Source organism: Antechinus flavipes, chromosome 1 (assembly GCF_016432865.1).
Source record: "Antechinus flavipes isolate AdamAnt ecotype Samford, QLD, Australia chromosome 1, AdamAnt_v2, whole genome shotgun sequence".
In the NCBI taxonomy this organism is placed as follows: domain Eukaryota; kingdom Metazoa; phylum Chordata; class Mammalia; order Dasyuromorphia; family Dasyuridae; genus Antechinus; species Antechinus flavipes.
This window is the reverse complement of record NC_067398.1, coordinates 378,464,279-378,484,898: the sequence shown is the minus strand read 5'-3', so window position 1 is coordinate 378,484,898 and position 20,620 is coordinate 378,464,279. Positions and strand designations below refer to the sequence as shown.

At 36.0% G+C, this 20,620-nt stretch overlaps 1 protein-coding gene across 1 annotated transcript in view; it reads left to right on the top strand.

Moving 5' to 3' along the window:
• MOCOS (molybdenum cofactor sulfurase) overlaps nucleotides 1-20,620 on the top strand; it is a 105,673-nt gene that overhangs the window by 10,129 nt on the left and 74,924 nt on the right. The window contains 6 exon segments of the mRNA XM_051969755.1: nucleotides 5,500-5,589; nucleotides 8,186-8,252; nucleotides 11,388-12,029; nucleotides 15,363-15,439; nucleotides 15,605-15,804; nucleotides 18,837-18,953. Coding sequence (XP_051825715.1) covers nucleotides 5,500-5,589; nucleotides 8,186-8,252; nucleotides 11,388-12,029; nucleotides 15,363-15,439; nucleotides 15,605-15,804; nucleotides 18,837-18,953 — 1,193 coding nt within the window.

Here is a 20,620-nt window from a genome sequence, read left to right as displayed (position 1 = left end):
GAAATAGATATATTCTACACTGACATTTTATTTTTTATTTTTACTAAAGCTTTTTTATTTACAAAACATATGCATGGGTAATTTTTCAACACTGACCCTTGCAAAAAACTTTGTGTTCCAAATTATTCCCTCCTTCCCCCCACTCCCTCTCCTAGATGGTAGGCAATCCAATTCATGTTAAATATATGAAAATATATCTTAAATCCAATATATGTATGTATATTTATAGAATTATCTTGCTGTACAAGAAAAATTGGATCAAGAAGGAAAAAAATGGAAAGAAAACAAAATGCAAACAAACAACAAGAGTAAAAATGCTATGTTATAAACCATATTCAGTTCCCACAGTCCTCTCTCTGGGTGTAGAGGGCTTTCAACTTCCTGATTGTTCTCTGACAAGGGACAAACCCAAACTGTATGGCTCATTGATATTGGTGATTTGATTATCTAAGGATTTTCAAAATGATTTGTGGAAATGTGGAATGATGTTAGAATCACAGAATATTAGCACTGGATGGAACTTTAGAATTCGCTAAAACAATATTGTGATTTTATAGATAGTCAATCGTTTATATTTTCATCTACCATTGCTAAGTCTGTCATTCATAAATGACCCTATCTGCTAGATATGCTGCGAAGGGCTTTCTGCTTTAAGATTAGATGATCTTTCAATCCCAAAGGGCTTATGATGAAAAATTCTGTCAGAGAAAGAACTTATATTGTGTGAATGTAGACTAAAGCATACTATTTTTCTTTCTTTCTCTTCTTCCCTCCCTTTCTCCCTTCTTTCCTTCTTCCCTTTCTTCCTCCTTCCCTCTCTTCCTCCTTTCCTTCCTTTTTTCCTTCTTTCTTTCTTCTTCTCTCCCTTATCCCTCCCTTCTTCCTTCCCTCCCTCCCTCAGTCCTTCCCTCTCCCTTTCCCCTTTCTTTCCTCCCTCTCTTCCTTCTTCCTTCCCTTCCTTTTTCCAGTCTTCTTGCATAAAATGTGTTTTGCATGATAGTACCTGTATAATCTATATCAGATTGTTTATTATCTCAAGAAGGAGGAAGGGAAGAAGAGAATTTGGAACTCAAAACTTAAAAAACCAGTAAATGCTAAAAATTTTTACATGTAATTGGGGGAAAATAAATACATACATATATATTATATATATGTTAAAAAACTGGTATGCTCTTTGAAGTTCCTTTTAAATTTGAGATGTTGGGATTCTTTGACTTAACATTTTTTTGTCTGTGCTATGATTTCAGTTGGTTGGGATACACCTTAAGGATTCTAATGGTTTTGGCTTGACACTTCTTATTTCTAGGTATTCTCATCATATTGCAATCTTTTCTAATTCTCAATCTGAATGCATGATTTATGACTATAAGACTGAGAATTTTTGAATGTTTTCACACTTCACTATCCACAGGCTAAGCTAATTGTGTAAAAGATGGATACTCTAATTATCAACTCAGATTGTATTTTATTTTATTGTTTTATGGCAAGGCAGTGGAGTTTAAGTGATTTGTCTACAGTCACACAACTAATAAATGTTAAGTGTTGGAACTCAGGTCCTCTTGATGAGGTCTAGATATGGGGTACCTAAATGAAATTAGGGTTTAATTGAAGTCTAGTGGCAGGTTTGGGGTATAGGGAGTCAAATAGAGCTCCTCTGCAACCCCATTGGATTCGGCGCAAGGATACAGTGGTAAATGAGGTCTAGTGGTGGCGCGAGAGTTCCCTATAAAAGAATTTATAGGCCTGAAAAGCTAGATTGATAAAAGATGTTTATTATGGGCATTGGAAGTAAGATTAAAGTCTAGTTAAGGAAATAGGTAAGGATAAAGAGATAAGAAGGGTACCGGAAACAGGATTCCAGTGGACAGAGGATCCTGGCATGCTAGGCATAAGGCTGGCATGTTTGGGACCTCTGCAAAGAGAGGATTCCAGCTTAACTCTTTTATAATGAGAGATTTAGCTAGAGGGGCCTGTGGGTAGTCTCGGGTTGGCTCAGATCCGGGTGGGGCTGGAACAGGCCCAGATCTTCTATTGGAATTCAAAGAGACCAAGATTTGGATTGATAATGCACCAACGAGGAGGGGTTGGGAATCAATTCTTAAAGGGACCACACCCTCATCACTCTGACTTTAGGGCTGGCACTCTAATTCAGTAAGACATCTAGCTGCCTCCCATTATGTTTGAAAAAGAAGGAGGATGTCCTTTTTATACAAGATCTTTCCTAGGTGACTGGCTAACCCTTTTACTACTCCATAAAATAAAATTATGCTATCTACTCATGTGAAACTTAAGTCTCTGTATATAGTTATGAATGCATACTAGAGATGTATGTAGATGAGAATAGGTTTGGTATGATGGTAGGCACATCTCTGTCAATCAGCATAGGTTTCCTAGAGAAGCAGTATTGTAAACTAAATTGTTAATGACTGCAGTGGGAGTTGGACTGCTCTGATCATAGAAGTCATTGGAAGCAAAAGAAAGAATTGGAAATGGGGATGAATAATGGATTTGCTTGGCTGAAATGGAAAAGTAGCATAAACTTACAGAACTACAAATAGTATATAACAATTCAGAAACAAAAACATCCAGAAAGATTTTTCATGAAAACTTAGATAGAAAAGGGTTGTCAGGAGAAGAGAATGATCAAAATTGTTAAGCTTCCAAGAGGGCAAGGAGGATTGAAAAAAGGTGATTGGATCAGGTAACTTAAGAGAGAGAAATTTTAGTTGAAGGAAGGAAGACTACAGAAAGTTTAGGAGAGTAAAAGGAGAGTTAGGGAACCTATCTGAAATTACTTTCTCAAGGAGGTTAGCTGCAAAAAAAAAAAAAAAAAATAAAGGAGAGCAATATAGGATGTTGCCCAACAGGAGAGGGGGTCAGTTTGATTGGGTTATAAATTTATATTGGATCAAATGGAGGTTTTTAAGAATATGGGAGAAATGGGTCTGTTTCTAGAGGATAAAGAAACAGCCATTAGACAGCGAGAGGTAAAAGATAAATGAAAAGAGCAGAACGAGAGAAGGCAATCTTGCTGGAGAAGATGGGATGAAATGTAATCATCTGTGCACGAAAAAGGGTTTGTGTTTGCAAGGAAAAGGAACACCTCTTCTTGTGAGGGAGGAATGAAGAAGAGAGATCAGGAAGAGAATTCCCGAGTGATGTAAGATGAGGAGGGGGACAGCTTTGTGTGAATTGATTAGGCAGGTATAAAAGGTTTGTTTTGCTGCAGTGAAGACCCATTTGAGATTATGTAACAAAACTGTACTGGCACCACTCAGCACTGTTTCATGATTACCTCGGGCTTCATTCAAGGGCATCTGAATAGGAACAAAAGCAGCAGATGGTGGGAGTAATCCAATCAAAATAATCAAATGTCATTGCTTACCAAGGCATGGTTGTTAATAGGATTAAAGGACAGGTACTCCAGTAGAGAGGATAGTGGAGGCTGAAACTGGTTCACCCAGTGTGAAGGAGGGAAAGTGGAGCCGATGATTAAGTCATAGCCTGGGGAGTAAAACAAGGAGTGGAAAGATGGGAGGTCATGGTGAGCACAAAACCCAAGCCAAACCAAAACCAAAAAATCACCACTACAGGATCAAGTGTCATGAGAGTGGGAAAATTGGAGTGATAAAATATGATCAGATGTAGGATTTTGAGAGTTTATGAACATGGAAGTGAAACACTTGTGGGTGATAAAATCAAAGATACAAAAATCTCTGTGTCTCAGAGTGAAAAGTAGATCATGGGAAATAAATAGACCAAGGAACTGTAATTTAAGGTGCTTGAAGGACCATCAATAGGTTTTTTTTTTTTTTTTATAATAGCTTTTTACTTTCAAAATATATCCAATGAGAGTTTTCAGCATTCACCCTTGCAAAACCTTGTATTACAAATTTCAATAGGTATTTTGAAATCTTATCATTATGAGAGCAGGAACCATTGTTATAGAACATTAAATTAAAACTCATGGGAAATGAATAAACTAAGGGGACATAAATTTATGGTATTTGAGGGAGTATCAACAGGTATTTTGAAATCTCATCATAGTAGGGAAGGAATTGGCATGGAGAAAGGGTTCCCTAATTGGGAACCATTGTTGTAGAATTAAATTAAATGGATACTAAACCCCAGAGATAACCTGAACCTTTTTTTTTTTTTTTTTTAATTTTAAGTTTTGTTTTATTGTTCAATTCTACCCAGCCTTCAAGGCTTAGCTCTTCATATCTGCTGCATGCAATCCTAATGTCCAGCTTTTTTCGTCCTCTGGACACCAATAAACTCTTTTGATTCTTTTTTTATTTGTTTTTGTCATATGTATATTTGACTTTGGTAAGTAGTTTCCAACCTCCTGGTAGGCAAGGAGTTTTTTTTTTTGGTACCTCACTTTCCACCTTCTCTTTTGCACATATGGACATGAAATACATGCTCAGGGAATATGAGAGTAAAATACATAATCAGGAACTGTCCATCTCTCTCACTATCTCAAAAAGTAATTTGGCTTTGTGTTCATTTGTGCCCTATGTATATGTATATACATAGAATGTGCTGCTTGGTGGTACAGTGGTTAACACACCAGACCCGGTATCAGTAACACTTGAGTTCAAATCCAGTCAGAGACACTTTTTATCTGTGTGATCCTGGGCAAGTTACTTACCACTATTTACCTCAGTTACCCCATCTGTAAAATGAGCTGGAGAAGGATGGGAAATTACTACAGGATCTTATCCAAGGAACTCCCCAAAGGGGTCATGAGGAATGAGACATGACCAGATTAAATAACAGCACTATGTGGAGGGGAGGACAAAAAAAGGGTGGAGGGATGGTGGAAGACCTTGAATGGCAGGCAAAAGAATTTGAACTACATGTTTGAAACTTATTGTCTGTATGCTTTCCCACTTCTCCCTATAGGATATTGGAATGAAAGTAGATTAGAGTCCAAGGAAGAACAATGACAAATTACTTTTCTACATTCTTCTTCCTTCCATTCCTTCTAGCAAGTAGGAGGAGGAAGTATTTCTATTGTTCACTCTTGGTTGGGGAGGCCTTCTTTTCTAGCTTTTGAAATTGTCAGACTATAAGAAGGTAAAAGCCATTACTTTTCCAAGAAAAAGGGATTTGTGAGATTCATACTTCATCAGGTGTCCATGACATTTCCAGCTTTAACACCTAAAAGAATATTGAACAAACTTCATTATTTTAAAAATAATTTAACATACAATGTTGGCTTTGACATCAACTTAAAATTATCTAGAAAAATGGAATGTTACAAATAAATTCTCTAAGGTTCTTTCCAATTCCACCCTTCTGTGAAATTAAAAAAACCCTCAATTTCAGTTTCAAAGAAAATTAATGTGAGGAATAGAATTCTGGTGAGTGTACAATTAAATGTAGAAAGATTGAGAAGATACATGATGAAATAGTATGTGCTGGGTTGCTGAACTCTGAATTTGATATCCAGAAAAGTAACTTTTGTGATTTTTTTTTTTTTTTTTTTTTTAGGAATTACATACCTTGACCATGCAGGAACCACCTTGTTTCCACAAAGTCTGCTAACAACCTTTATGGATGATCTAACTAAAAATATTTATGGTAAATACCAAGAATCTTTCTTTTGTTCTTTTGCTTAAAATTTAGCCAAATTAACTGTTATAGGGCCTAACACAATTCTGAGAACATAGTAGATATGCATTATATATTTGATGAGTTAATAGAATTGAAGGATAGTTGACTTGAAGTGGGATTTAGATAAACACCTGGAAGAAGATTGGGAGAGATGCCAGGTAATGCTGTAAGGGAAGATTTGTTTTTTGTTTTTTGGTTTTTGGTTTTTTTTTTTAGGAGATCCATTTTGGATATATCATATTTAAGATATCTACTGGAGATCCAGATGGAGATGTCTGAATGACAGTTGGAAATGCAAGACTCTAGTCTTGCATAGCAAGCCTAAAAAGCCGAAGTACTTAATTGTAATCCTATCTGTTGCAAAATGTCTCTTCCCCACAGATTGATGGGGATTTTTTTCAACCACAAAAGGAGTAAAAATTCCTGTTTCATTTTCAAATGTCCATTTCATAGGGGCAGCACTAACTTCTGCTGCTATTGATCCTCCTACACCAGACATATAGGTGTCTGCCTTAATCTTTGGCCAGTGACTACGCCAGCTGGCACCTCTAATTACAGTACGATCTGCACCTCTGTCTACCAATCCTTTTAGTGGTATTCCATTCACATAAATAGTGAGCATAGGTCGGTCATCTGTCACAGCTGCAGTCCAAAATATTCCTGGACTCTGCTGCTTGAAGTCAGCATCTGGGCAACCATCCTCAGATTGTCTATCAGGGGTATGTAACAGTAAGCCTGATGCTACTACTTCTCCTGGTTGATAAATCACAGGTTCTCTACCTGTGTTAGTGACTGGAATATTAGCTTCAAATTCCCCAGTTTCCCACATCAGTGTGTGGATGGCCACTGTTTTGTAAGCACCCTCAGGAGGTGAAATGGTCAAGCCTACTGTGCCCGGAGGCAAGGGATCCATAGGCTGGACAGGAACAGATTTCACCTCTCCAGGGGATATCTCAGTAGTCTCTACTGCATTCAACTCTGTTTTTCCTCATTGCAATCCCCTTTTCTCCTCCGATTGCCTTTTGGCTAATTGATTGTGTAATCTCCTTCTTCCATCTGTTTACCTTTTGGTTGATTGATCATGTCTTACTATTGAATTTGTCAGCATAGCATTTGGAGCAGAATAGGTAGATTGAGAATCATCAGCATAGAGATGGTATTAAATCAATGGGAGCTGATGATATCACCAAGAGAAGCAATATAGAAGGATAATATGGAGGACCTAGGGCAGAAACCTATGAACACCTATGGCTAGAGGGTGTGATCTGGAAGAGAACCCAGCAGAGGAGAAAAGAGCTGTCATATAGAAAGGAGGGGAACCAGGAGAGAATGGTGTCCTGTACCCCTACAGAGAGAGTGAATTGTGTCAAAGGCTGCAAAGTCAAGGAGAATAAGAACTGAGAAAAATAACACATTTGGAAACCAAGAGATCTTTAGTAACTTTGGAGTTACCATAGTGCTGAGCAAGCCTGGAATGTGTGTCATTCTGTCTTTGGATCAACTAAACAATGAAAAAATTATTAAATGTCTACTTTGTGCTAGGAACCCTAACTAGTCACAGGAGATATGGCTATAAAGGATATAACAATCTCTACTTTGAAAAAACTTCCAAACTAATAGGGAAACAAGTACATATATAAATACAGCATTCATATAAAGTGACCACAGAGAAACAAAGGATTACGTACAAGATAATTTCAAAGGTATAAGTTTTTAAAATTTTAAAAGTACAAGATGTTTTAAAGATAACTAGCAGTTGGGTGTGGGGATCAGAAAAGACTTCATATAGAAATAGTTCTTGACCTGCATTTTAAAAGAAGAGAGGGACGCATTGAGGAACAAGTGAGAAGGGACAACATTATGGGTTTGTGGGATGGCTATGGCTGGCAAACCACTCTAGTATCTTTGCCAAGAAAACTTTGCCAAAATGAGAATATGAAGTTAGATATGAATATAGAACTCAATAGTAACAACTACAAAGGAATAGAGATGGCAGATGGAGTTTCAAGTGTGAGGACCAGAAAGAAGACCTACATATCTACATTTAAGGAACCATTCTCATTTAATGAGAATTCTGATGTGTGACTAATTGTTAGGTTAAAGGGCAGTAAATTCATTCACCTTCCTGAGCTAACAAGGACTATCCCAGAATCATCCCTTTCTCCATTAGATATGAGCAGGGAATGACTAATCTCTAATCTTCAGACTGTTATGTTTAGAAAATATGTAGAGAAAGAAGTAGACTTGTTAGATCACAGAAAAGTAGGAACAATGGGTGAATGATAGGCAAATTTCAGTTCAACTTGATAAAGAACTTAATTGATAGAGCTGCCCAATAATGAATAGGATGCCTTATAAATTCATGCCCTATCCCTGGGATGTTAAAGAAGAGAATCTTGGCTTAAGTAAGGATTGAATTGGATGATCTGGAAAATCCTTTCCAATATCAAAAGTCTACATTTCTCCTTTTTTCCTTTTCTCCAGACTACTAAGGGATTTTATTTTGATGAAACACAAAAGGAGAATATATTTATTTGACAAATGTGTGTTTTTTTTCCCCCAGGTAATCCTCACAGCCAGCATATCAGCAGCAAACTTACTTATGACACTATTGAACATGTGCGGTATAGGTAGGAGAAATTTATTACAGATTTCATACATGTTGCTATTTATATTTCTCTGATTATGACAATTTGTCTTTAATTAATTTATTTTTTATGTGGATATTGTATCCACATTTTCTGTTAGTATTCTGAGGTTTGAAACACTTTGACCAAACATTAGGTACCATCTGATAATTTGTCTGGATCTGTAATTTCACCAATAAGGATTGCAAATTGAAGTCTTGGAAAGTTGTCCAAAACTCAAGATCATATAGTTGGTCAAAGATAGGACTGGATTCAGGACTTCAGGACTTTGAAATTGCCTCTCTATCCATTCTGCAATATTGCCTATCACAGATGAAATTCTATCTATTATCCTGTAGATGAAAGTGAACAACAAAATATTGGTATGAGATGGAAAGAAAATCTTTGTTGGAACATGAGAAGTCTTATGAAGAAGAAAAAAATAACAGTAAGAACAAATTAACTAGCTAAAGAATAATTTGATTTTAATACCAGTATTTGTCAACTCTTGATACAAGATTAGCAGACTCTCCAATTTGCTACAAATTCTCCCCCTAGAAGGAAGTAATGGATAGAGATCTGACTTTGGAGCCATGAAAATCTGGGTTCAAGTCTTCTTTCTCATATATGCTTGCTTATATATTTTATATATATGCTTTAAGTCAACTTTCCAGGATTAAGTTATAGAGAAGGTGACAATTTAAATTTGTTGAGGGACTTTCCTCACCTGAGAGTTCCCTCTTTACCAGTGAAAGTGTAGCTCAAGTCTCTTGTCCCTATTTCATCATAGGTCTGTGCAGCAGCAGCATCCATCAGTGCTGAACCTTACAATCACCTTTGTGATTGTTAGTTAACTAGTTATTATGTTAACTAGTATTATGCTCAGTTAACTTGGCAACAGAATAATATTCAGAGGCTGAAACAAATGTCAAGCAGCTTCAAGTGTCCCACTGGCCAGAAAAGTGTAGAAGAAAGGATCAAAGTAGCAGTGTACCTCCACCTTTCTTTCATGGTTTATTTGTTCTTTCCAGTTTTCTTTTGTGGTTTATGAATCTATTTAACTTATCTGGATTTACTCATTTGTCTTCATTTGAACCAGAAATTATTTCTAATTCTTTATTTATATTTAACTTTGGAAATGTTACATATGTAATAATGTATTCATTAGAAAAAAACATTCTAAGGAAAACTGCTATATGACATTAATTTCTTTCAAGAACAAAAAATATATTTTCTTTCTGTCTAACCTCCTCACTTCTTGAAAAGAGCAAAGCCAAAATCCTTTAACAAATAGATATAGTCAAGCAAAACAAATTCTTGATTTGGTCCCATCCAAGAAAAATATGTCTGTGTCTTGAAGTCATCACCTCTCTGTCAGTAGTTGAGTGGTATGCTTTCTCATCAGTCCTCTGGAGTTGATCATTGAGTTTATCAGAATTTTAAAGTTGCTCTTCAAATTGCTTGTTTTTATAATGTACATGGTGTTTCTAAAGTAGAGCAGAAAAGCAAAAGAATTGAAAAAAAACCCACAAAGTACAAGATAACAGGCCAGCTTGGCTATTTGATAGTGAAGGTAAACTGGAAAAGCCATTTGTCAAGACCAGAATTGCAATGTCTGCTCAGAATACTACAAATAATATTTACAAAAATCAGTTAAATGCTAACAATTAAATGTTCAATCAGATGACAGTTCAATCAAGGGTCACTGAAAAAAATAGCATATGGATGATTCAGGAGACCCAATGATTGTCCTCAAGTCAGAAAACCATCTATTCTGGCTAGGCTGGTATCCAAAGATAAGATACCCCAATCAAAAATAAGAAAAACTCTACTTTTTAAAAACATTGATTTAAGACTACTGGATAAGAAACTTCCAAGATATCCAGAAAAGGTACAGATATTTAATCCAGTCTTCAAACAGAAGTATGTAGGAGAAAGAATCATGCACAGGTAGGGAAAAAAAAAAAACAACAAACTAACCTACAACAATAAAATATATACCTGCAGAAATATATTCAGCTTATGATAAGAGAATTCTTCACTTGTCTAAGAGAAAGGCTAAAACTGTTAGAAAATGGGAGTGATAATTCTGTGTTGGAAAATTTGAGAGTTTTGAAGCAGCAGTGTTAATTTTTCATACGTGATCTCGTTTTCATTTTTTAATCAAGCTTTCCCCAAAATCCTGGCTCCTTAACACAGGTTATTTGTAATGATGAACTTTATATACATTGTAAGACATAGTAAACAGACATTTCTGAGAGTAATAAAGGAGAACATGCCAAATATGATAATTATTTATTAATAATTCATGTCAAAATTAATATAAAGCATTTAGTTAGTATATTTTTGTTTTTGAAAAAAAGTAAGACTATATAGCAGTTTTTCTTGGAATATTTTGACCTAATGAATGCAGAAATATCATATGTAGCATTTCCAAAATTAGATGTAAAGGATTAAGAATAATTTCTAATTCAAATGAAGACAAATGAGGAAATCCAGATAAATTAATTAGGTGCTGGGGATGCAAAGAAAAAAAGAAGTAAATCCCTATTTTCAAAGAATTTACATTCTGCTGGAGATTGAAATACCATGCACACATAAACATATACAAAGTAAATTCAATGTAATTTAGGAGGAAGAGTAAGGGAGACATTAAGAGTCATGTAGTGACAACTTAATTTTAAGAAATTTAAATTTGTTACCCTATGGCCGAGCTGAAAAAGCAAACATGACATGTAACCCAGGCAACCTCAAACTGTCATTGGCCATGCAGGATGACGAGGAAATGGTATGACAGGTTTTTATTTATTTCAACACACAGGCACTTGTTAAATGCCTGCTGTAGAATTTTATTTAAATTGATAACTATATACTTGATAACCAATCTCTCCTGCCTCAGATTCATGTGAGATATTTTAAGGTCAGAGAAATTTAAACTTGGTACTAGTTCTGTCAGTTTTACATTGCCCAGGCCCCTCTCTGCTGTGTCCCAGGCCTCAGATCATAGCTCATACTAATGGCATTTCCTCCTTAAATTAAGGTAGACATTTTAGGACTAGATGACTTGTGATAAGGAGATGCAGATGTTGTTTAAAGTCAAAACGAAACTTAATCAGCCACCTCCTGCTTTTCTTTCAGGGTTTTGGAGCACTTTAATACCACTTCTGAAGACTACAGTGTCATTTTTACCTCAGGAAGCACAGCTGCACTCAGATTAGTGGCAGAGGCTTTCCCATGGAGGTCAGCTAGCTCCGGGAGCCAGGGGAGCAGGTTTTGTTACCTGACGGACAGCCACACGTCAGTGGTGGGCATCAGGAAGGTAACTGAGGCAGTGCAAGTGTCATCCATGTCTGTGAAGCCAGAGGACATTTTGTTGTCAGACAAAAGCAACAGAGCAGTTTATGAACCAGCCTGCAAGACTCCTCACCTCTTCTGCTACCCAGCTCAGAGTAACTTTTCAGGAACTAGGTACCCTCTTTCTTGGATAGAAAGGCTCAAGTCTGGGTCTTTGAGCCCCTTGACCACGCCAGGGGAGTGGTTTGTGTTACTCGATGCAGCCTCCTACGTCAGCACCTCTCCCTTAGACCTGGCAGCCCACCCGGCCGACTTCGTCCCCATCTCATTTTACAAGATCTTTGGATTTCCCACCGGCTTAGGAGCATTGCTGGTCAATAATCGAGTTACTCACCTCCTCCGGAAGACCTACTTTGGTGGAGGAACTGCTGCTGCGTACCTCGCTGGAGAAGATTTTTATGTTCCCAGAGAATCTGTATCGGAAAGGTAATGGTTTATTCCAGAGGACAGGTGGCAAGGGACAAGGCCTGGAAGCAAGGACTGGAGGCCTACCTCTGTAGGAGGCATCTGTCGGAGGTTTACTAGCAAGAGAATCAAGGAGCTGTCTGGTCCTTCCTTGGCTGAATCCAGGGAGCTTGACTAAAGCAGGGAGGATTGTAGATCCAAGAGTCAATCAGCAAGTGTTTACTAAGGTCTCACTTGGCGCCCCTGCACTTTGCTTCCCCTCTCAGAGGCTTCCTTCAGGCCTTGCCCATCTCCATATTAGGAGGAAGAAAAGGATTCACTTTGGCAGCTTAGGGACCTTCTGAATGCATGCTTAGTTCTAGGTTTGAAGCCCACTAAAAGGCTTTTGTCTTTATCACAAGATTGTCATGCTGTGCAAGAGAATTGGATGTAAGTGAGGGAGGCTGTACAAGGTCACCTGACTTACTCTCCCCTCCAGCAGATAGAAAGCAGTCATAGAATACCTGCGTATGCTCAGAAGTTCATGGGGAAGATTGTGTCAAACAGAGCCTTCAAGATATGATGGTCAGCCCCTCTTTCCACTAAGACCAGAATGAAACAGTCTTCATTCATATACCTTGCATTTTATTCGTCATTGTAGAGGTGAAAGGACTAGCAAGAATAAGGTTACTGAACAGGGCTGGAGATCTCTCTGTTTTTCTGTCTCTCTCTTTCTCTCTTTGTGTTTCTCTCTGTCTCTGTCTGTATCTCTCTCTGTGTCTGTCTGTCTGTCTCTCTTTATAAGCATCTCTTCGGCCCACAGGTATTGATTCTAGCTGGAAAGGGATTAACCTCTATAGGGAATCTTTAAACTCCAGTCCTGGTTTTACCATGGACAGGAATACTAGGAATAATTCACAAAACTCTTCCTTCCCTATCTTTCTCTGAGCCTACAATTTACTAGGGCATTTATCAAGGAAGATCCTTTCTTTCTCCCCATATTGGCCCCTATCCCACCAGGATTTTGGGCTTGATCTGTTGAGTACTAGGATAAATTTTCCAGATCATTTCTTAGTCTATTTGATAAAGGATAAATGTTTCAGCCAGATTCTGCTAGATAAAATTAATCATTGTAGTAGAAATGGGGCTTATTTAAACAGGTAAGGCATTTCCTAGAATAGTTTGAGGAGGAAGAGAGAGATAAAACACAGGATGAATCTTAAGAGATTGGAAGCAGATTAGAAGGAAATGGGGGAAATTTGCTGGATGATGAAAATGCAGCTGGGGTTTGGCTACTCAGATTTTTAAAAAGACCCTAACAAGGTGGCAATCAAACTAAGCTTTAATCCTTCCCCAAAATAAGAAACCTTAGTCTCCTTGTGATAGGTGATAGTATCCTTGATCACCTCATACTGCCATGAGTATTACAGGCACTCCCCTGCTGGTAAGTACTGATGAAGCTCGTTGAGGCTGAATGAAATTCTTAGCATAGCTGCTATTATATTATGCTCTATATATTAGAATTTAGTAGCTACTTAATAAATGCTTATTGAATTAACTTCACTTTGAAGCCATTCATTCTACTGGTATTCTAGAAAGCACCTTGGTCCTGCTCAAATCTTATGGTTAATTCTTTTGGTTTAGCCATTATCTAGAAGTAATAGATGATAGATAATTTCTTAAAGTTAACATAATCATAGTAACAATAAGAACTGATGTTATTTTGTTTTAAAGCATTTTGTATACATTATCTCATTTGATTCTCAGAACAACTTGTGAGGCAGATGCTGAATACAGGATTTGCCCAAAATTGAATATCTAGCTAAGGAATGTGGAGCAATAAAACCTAAAAGACATCCTAGCTTCTTCCTTATCTCTCTTTTACAAGTTACAAACTTGTAAGCTGATAGCCTGCAGACTGAAGCCTCAAATTTTCAGTAGAATAAACTCTCCCAAACTTCCTCTACTTTCTGGACTCTTAGAATTTGGTCTGTCAACCATGGAATAAGAGAATCTCTTTGAATTCTTTCAAACTATGAACCATGATACTCACACACTTCAAAATGACCTTTTTAAGGTCATACAATTATTAAACATCTAAAATGAGGCACTTAAGAAGATATAATATATCTTATATTTGAAAAGGAGATCTTAAAGATCTAAGAAAGCCTTTCTAAATGGGAAAATGAAGTAGGGTTCATGACCCAAGATGTACTAAAAGAAGGTCCAGTAAATACTTTTTTTTCTAAGTTGGTTCTAGGTACTAGGTGATGTGCTTGCCTGGACAACCCCCAGAATGCTACCTAACTTTCTCTGTCACATGATTAAATCTGGGGATAGCCTCCTGCATAATTTTTAGGAAGCTGATTGTGTCTTTAGCTGTCCTATGTGACTGTAGTTTGGAAATGAGTCACAGAACACTATAGAACATCCTTGTTCAAGTCGATGGAAGATTACTGATAGTCCAACAGGATCCCATGTACCAACCATGCATCAGGGCCCGAGAATTACAGCGGTTGCATGGAACAGATCTATCTGTTTATTTGTAATGATAAAGTTGATATTTGGCTGATTTATTCCAGAGCTCCCTGGAAATACCTCAAGTATCTTGTAAACGACTTCATTTGACAAGCCTCTTTAAGGGCCTCATATGTGCTAGGTAAAGTGCTAGATTCTTGGAGATGAAGATGAGAATGAAATGATTCCACCCCCAAGGAGCTTACATTCACCTGGGGGTGGGTAGGAACCAACATATACAACTATAAGTATAAAATGCTCTCAAAGGAAATAATTCTGTAGCAGAACCTTGTATTTATATGACAGGTTGGTACTGTGGAGGGCACCTACAAGATAACGGAATGTCAGAAAGGGTCCCTTGCCTAGAGTTACCCAGTGTGGGTCTGAGATTTTGATTCGAGGCCAGATCCCTATTCACCTCTCTGTGCTGTAGATAATGCTCTAAGGTGACATATTCTGTAGCAGTTACTAATCTACACTGGTGGAAGGAGCTTCCTCACTGAGAAATTACTTACTAAAGCAACATTTTAATAGTAAAATTTATTTTTGGTTCTACAAGGGCAAAGATTTGTTCTGGTAGGTAAAAAGAGTATCAGTTGGTAATTCTGATATTTTAGTCCTTTGCCATCATTATAATCCAATTCTAGAACTGCGGGAAGTGATTCAAAGTAGTAGAAAGAGAAGCCAGTGACTGAACAAGGACTAAATTTCTAACCTAAATTAATATTCTAACATGGAGGAAGACAGAAAGCATTCATTGAGATCCCAGACAAGCACAGTCAATAAACTACCCATGAAACCATTTATTCTTTTAATTTAGGTTTTTTGTTTTGTTTTAATTTGGTTTGGTTTTTGTAGGTTTGAAGATGGTACAATTTCTTTTCTTGACATTATAGCATTGAAACATGGATTTGATGTGCTAGAAAGACTGACAGGTCAGTGGAAAAATTTTCCTTTCTCTCTATGTGGATTTACTTCTGCTGTATGCATTTTGCTTCTTAGAAATTACTTTAGAAATAAGTTGTATTTAATTATCATTTGTATATATGTTCATTTTGTTCACCAACAAGAAAATAACGTAGAAACTTTTTCTTTGCTAGGTGGAATGGAAAACATAAAACAACATACTTTTGCCTTGGCTCACTACACCTACACAGTGCTGGTCTCTCTCCAATACCCAAATGGAGCACCTGTGATTCAGATTTATAGTGATACAGAATTCAACAATCCTGAGACTCAGGGTCCAATCATTAACTTTAATGTGTTGGATGACAATGGAGACATCATTGGTTATTCCCAGGTAGCTAAGTTTTTTTTTTTTTTTTTCTTTCCCACTTTGCTAATCTTAAAACTATAATACACTTTCTCCTCATCCTTCCTCCAATCTGAAAGGTCACAATTTGATGGCAATTTCAAACCATTCAGAAAACAGCTCCCAAGCCCTTTAATAATAAGAATTTTGAGTTGCTGAAAGTATGCTCACAAAACTTAATGACTAAAGCCTATGCAATATATGTAGAGGAGCCTTTCCCTCCCCTAGGTTCTCACTTGTCTTATATTTACTTTGAAAAATATTATTTGATTCATTTTGATTTTATTTATATTTATATAAATTATATAATTAAATATAATAAATTACATTTATATTTATATAAAATTTATATATTTTATAAACATTTATTTCTGTTAGTATGTATAAGAACTCTGTTTTGTATATATATATTATTCCTTTCTACTGTTTATTCAGTAAACGATTCCTTGTAATAAAGATTAACATTCACTTTTTCAGCAATCAAAACTACCAAAGGGTCAATTTTTAGAACTTAGAAGAAATAAAAACAAAATTCAGTGAGAACAATATATGCAGTTTCCTTTATCCACAGTGACCTCAACTCTGCAGTGAAGGGAAAGAGGTACAATTTCTCAGTTCTCTGAAGCTGTTCTAACATTATAATTGTATTGAGATCAATTTCATTTAATTATAGTTTCCGTTTTCATTATTGTTGTTGTTGTGCATATTGTTTTTGTTCCACATAATTCATTCTGCATCAGATCAGAAAATTCTTTTTTATGTTCACCATTTCTTATGAAACAATAATATTCTACTGTAGTCACATCCTGCAATTTTATTAGCCATGCTTCAATCTGTAGGTACTCACCTTGTTTCCAATTCTTTTGAACCACAAAATGTTCTGCTATGAATATTTTTATATATTATTTTTTTTAAAAACCAGAAAAAAGTAATTATTAGAGTACATGTCGGTAGTGAGATCTCTTTGTCTAAAGATGTGAATATTTTCCTTTAAAACATAAATCTGAATTTCTTTCAAGAAGATTGGATTAATTCACAGGTTCTTTGAACACAATTATTTATTTGTAACATGAGACTATTGGACATGATGGTCAATAAGATCCTTTCCAGGTCTAAGTCTATGGTCCTATAAAATAGGCATTCTGTAAGTGATTATAACTACTAGCAAGGAAAAAAAAAAGAAGGAAAGTGATAAAAGCTCACCAGTGCGGCAGGAAATTATCCTAGATATGCCTAAAACCTCTGAGGCATTTTCATGGACCCAAACAGCTCAGTGCAATTCAGACAGACCCAAGCAGCTTGTGATACTGACATTTATTTTTAAGTTATTCTTTGAAACTTGGAATTGAGTTTCTGTGCAAAAGTAAAACAGAATTATTAATCTTATCAGGATCTACAATGTAGATCACTCCCCTTCCTTTTGCCCATCTCTGTATCTCTTCCCTCCCCCCTTCCCCAACACAAACACCCTGATAATCAAGCTCTATGGTTTTCCAATGTTAAAACCAAACTGAAGACTGTAAGCAAATGTATAGTTGTTCCAGCTCCAGATTTATGATTCTCTAGAGAGTCACTTAAAGCAAATCCTGCTTTTTAGAGGTCACTCTGACCTAGTCTCACTTCCCAATTTGATAAAAATAATCCTAGTGCTGCCAAATGGATTTTTGAACTTCACAAAGTAAGGCTAAATACTTCCTTTTAATGAGATTCTAAAAGCCATTAAGTCGTATATATTCCAAATCACCACCTACTATCACCTAAAAAAGGTAGACACCTGAAGAGGGCTTGGATAGGAGTGCCTTGCCCATAGGGCTTTTGAAAATGCTTGTTCAACTGAATTGACTTGGAAGAATAAAAACTTTTAATAGAAGGGGCAACAAAATATGGTTGAGAGGAAGTAATAAGAATGCAAGACTAAGAAGCTAGAGTCTGATGATGGGTTTAAACTATGGAGCTAGGCTTTATGACTAGACATATTTTTCTGGCCATATTGTTTATCCATAATAATCTAAATCAGAAAAATAAAAAACAAAATCATAATGCACTGATATTTTCTCCTTTAAAAATTAAATTAAAATTTCAGTTAACAGTTATTTTTTCTTTGCACTCCCCATAAAAAAAAAAACCCTTATAACAAACATGTATAATCAAGCAAAACAAATTCCCACACTGACTACATCATAGATGTCTCAGTTCTGAACTCTGAGTTTATCACTTCTCTGTCAGAAGGTGGGTTACATATAATACACTAATGTTAAAAGGGTCCTACTTCTGCATCCCTTAATTCAGTATGAAAATTTTGAGAGATAATAGGAGAATTCAAGAAAGTCTAATATCATTATGAAAAATTCCAAAGAACAGTTCCCACTCCCAACTTTATTGGTACTAGTATTTTGCTATGAATATTATTTAAAACCAATGGATTATTGTTTGGGGTCTGGAAATTTCTTTGTTATGTTGTATGGTAATATCTTGTCATACAAATTAACTTGTCATAAGCATTTTCACTTCAACTTAATTCAATTATCTTTTAAATGCTTCCCATATACCAAGCACAGTGCTAGCTGCTCGAGATTTTATTTTTGTCTAGACCAATGATTTCTACACTGTAGGGAACTCTCTTATGAGGAATGTAACTTTCCAATGCAGAATAGCAGTTTTTCCACTGTTTATAATATTTGAAAGTTGCCTGGCCTACTGAGAGGTGATTTATTCAATCCATACAACCAGCACATATTTTTTTGACTCTGAGGTAGGCTCTTTGTTATGCTTTTAGCTAATGCAAAATGCTTAATGCTGCCCCTGATCTTTAAAGAATGAAGCAAGACAGTTCGTGGCAGAATCATAGATTCTTAAAACTTAGAAATTGGAAATTTTCTACTCCAGCTCAATTTGTAGATGAAGAAAATAAAACCCAGAAAGTGTGTATATGTATGCACACACACATATATATATATATATAATGTTAAAATGCTGTACTTGTTTCTCTATGCTACTTTCATATTTTATTTAATCCATAGATAGAAAAAATGGCCAGCCTTCACAATATACACGTTCGGACTGGATGTTTCTGTAATACGGGGGCATGCCAGAGGCACCTGAAGATCAGCAATGAGACCATTAAAAAGAATCTTCAGGTATGTCCTGAACCCACTTAATAATGTCCCACATCTTAAAGAATGAAGTAAGACAAGACCACCATACAGAGACATAGGCATGGAAAAACCACTGTTGTATATTAATTCTATCTTGGTCCTTTTCTGAGGGTGAGCATCTGTCTTTATTGATTAATTTTGTTTTGGTAAATTGCAGGGATATGTATAGCAGGAAGAGAGGTTTTAAAAATGTTTTTCTTTGTGTTTTTTTTTTTTTAAGAGTGTAAACTCTAGACCATATAACATAACATAATATATAGCATACTGTACGTACTAGTATTTTATAATTATAATTAATTTTTTTACTTAATAGTATTTTTTCAGTTATATGTAAAGATAGTTTTCGACATTCATCTTTGTAAGCTTTTGAGTTCCAAATTTTTCTCTTACTTGATTCCCTCTCCCTTTCCAAGACAGCAAGTAATCTGAAATAGATTATATATGTACAAACATATTAAACACATTTCCATATTAGTCAAATTGTGGATAAGGTGAACAAAAAGGAAAAAAAATAACCAAAAATAGCCAAAAAAGCTATTTTATTATTTTTACATGTAATTTTTATTGAGTCATGTACTTAAAAGGACGCGTTTACTTTCATGCCTTTTTGTATTTGATTGTGAGGTTTTTATACTTTGAGACATAGTCAGTTTTTGTGTAGGTGTCATGTACTACTGCGAAGAAGGTATATTTCTCTCTGTCTCCATTCATCTTTTTTCCAGAAGTTCATCATATCAAAGTTTTCTAAAATTCTTTTCATCTTCTTAACTTCTTTCTTGTTTATTTTTTAATTAGATTTATTTAGTTCTGAGAGGGGGAGGTTGGGTATCCTACTAGTATAGTTTTGCTGCCTATTTCTTTCTGGAACTCACTTTACTTCTCTAAGAATGTGGTATGGAAAATGTGGAAGAGGAGGGATATTAGACTATCAAACTGGAGGTCTACAGAGCTATTGTGCGCTCCTCATTGTTGTGTGCCTGTGAAACCTGGACAGTCTACCAGCCATGTCAGGAAATAGAATCGTTTCCACTTGAATTGTTTTAGGAACATTCTGAAGATCTTCTGGCAGGATAAGGTACCAGACACTGAGGGCCTTTCTTGAACTAGACTGCCAAGCATTCCAACTCTACTGCAGAGAGCACAGCTCCACTGAGCTGCCATATTGTTCCAATGCCAAATGTACGCTTGCCAAAAAGATTATCTTATTGAGAATTTACACAGGGCAAATGCTCACAAGCTGATCAGGAAAAGTAATACAGAGGCATTCTCAAGGGCTCGCTTAAGAATCGATTGTATGACATGGGAGATACTGGCACAGGATTACCCACTATGGCTTGCCTTCATCAGAGAAGGTACTATGCCCTATGAACAAAGTAGAATTGAATTAGGACAAAGGAAACACAAAATACACAAAATTAGAGAAGCTACCTCAAATGTTTATATGTCCTTATAAACAATAAATAAAAATAAGTTTGTTTATAAAAAATGTTTATTTGTGACCAACTTGTGGCAGAGCACTCTAAACTCATATTCATCTGATCAGCCAAGTTGGACACAATATAATTCAACTCTAACAAAGTGAAGGACAACAACAATTCTTCCAATGAGGTATTTTACGTTTTCTTCTATTTTTTCATTTTTTGATTTTG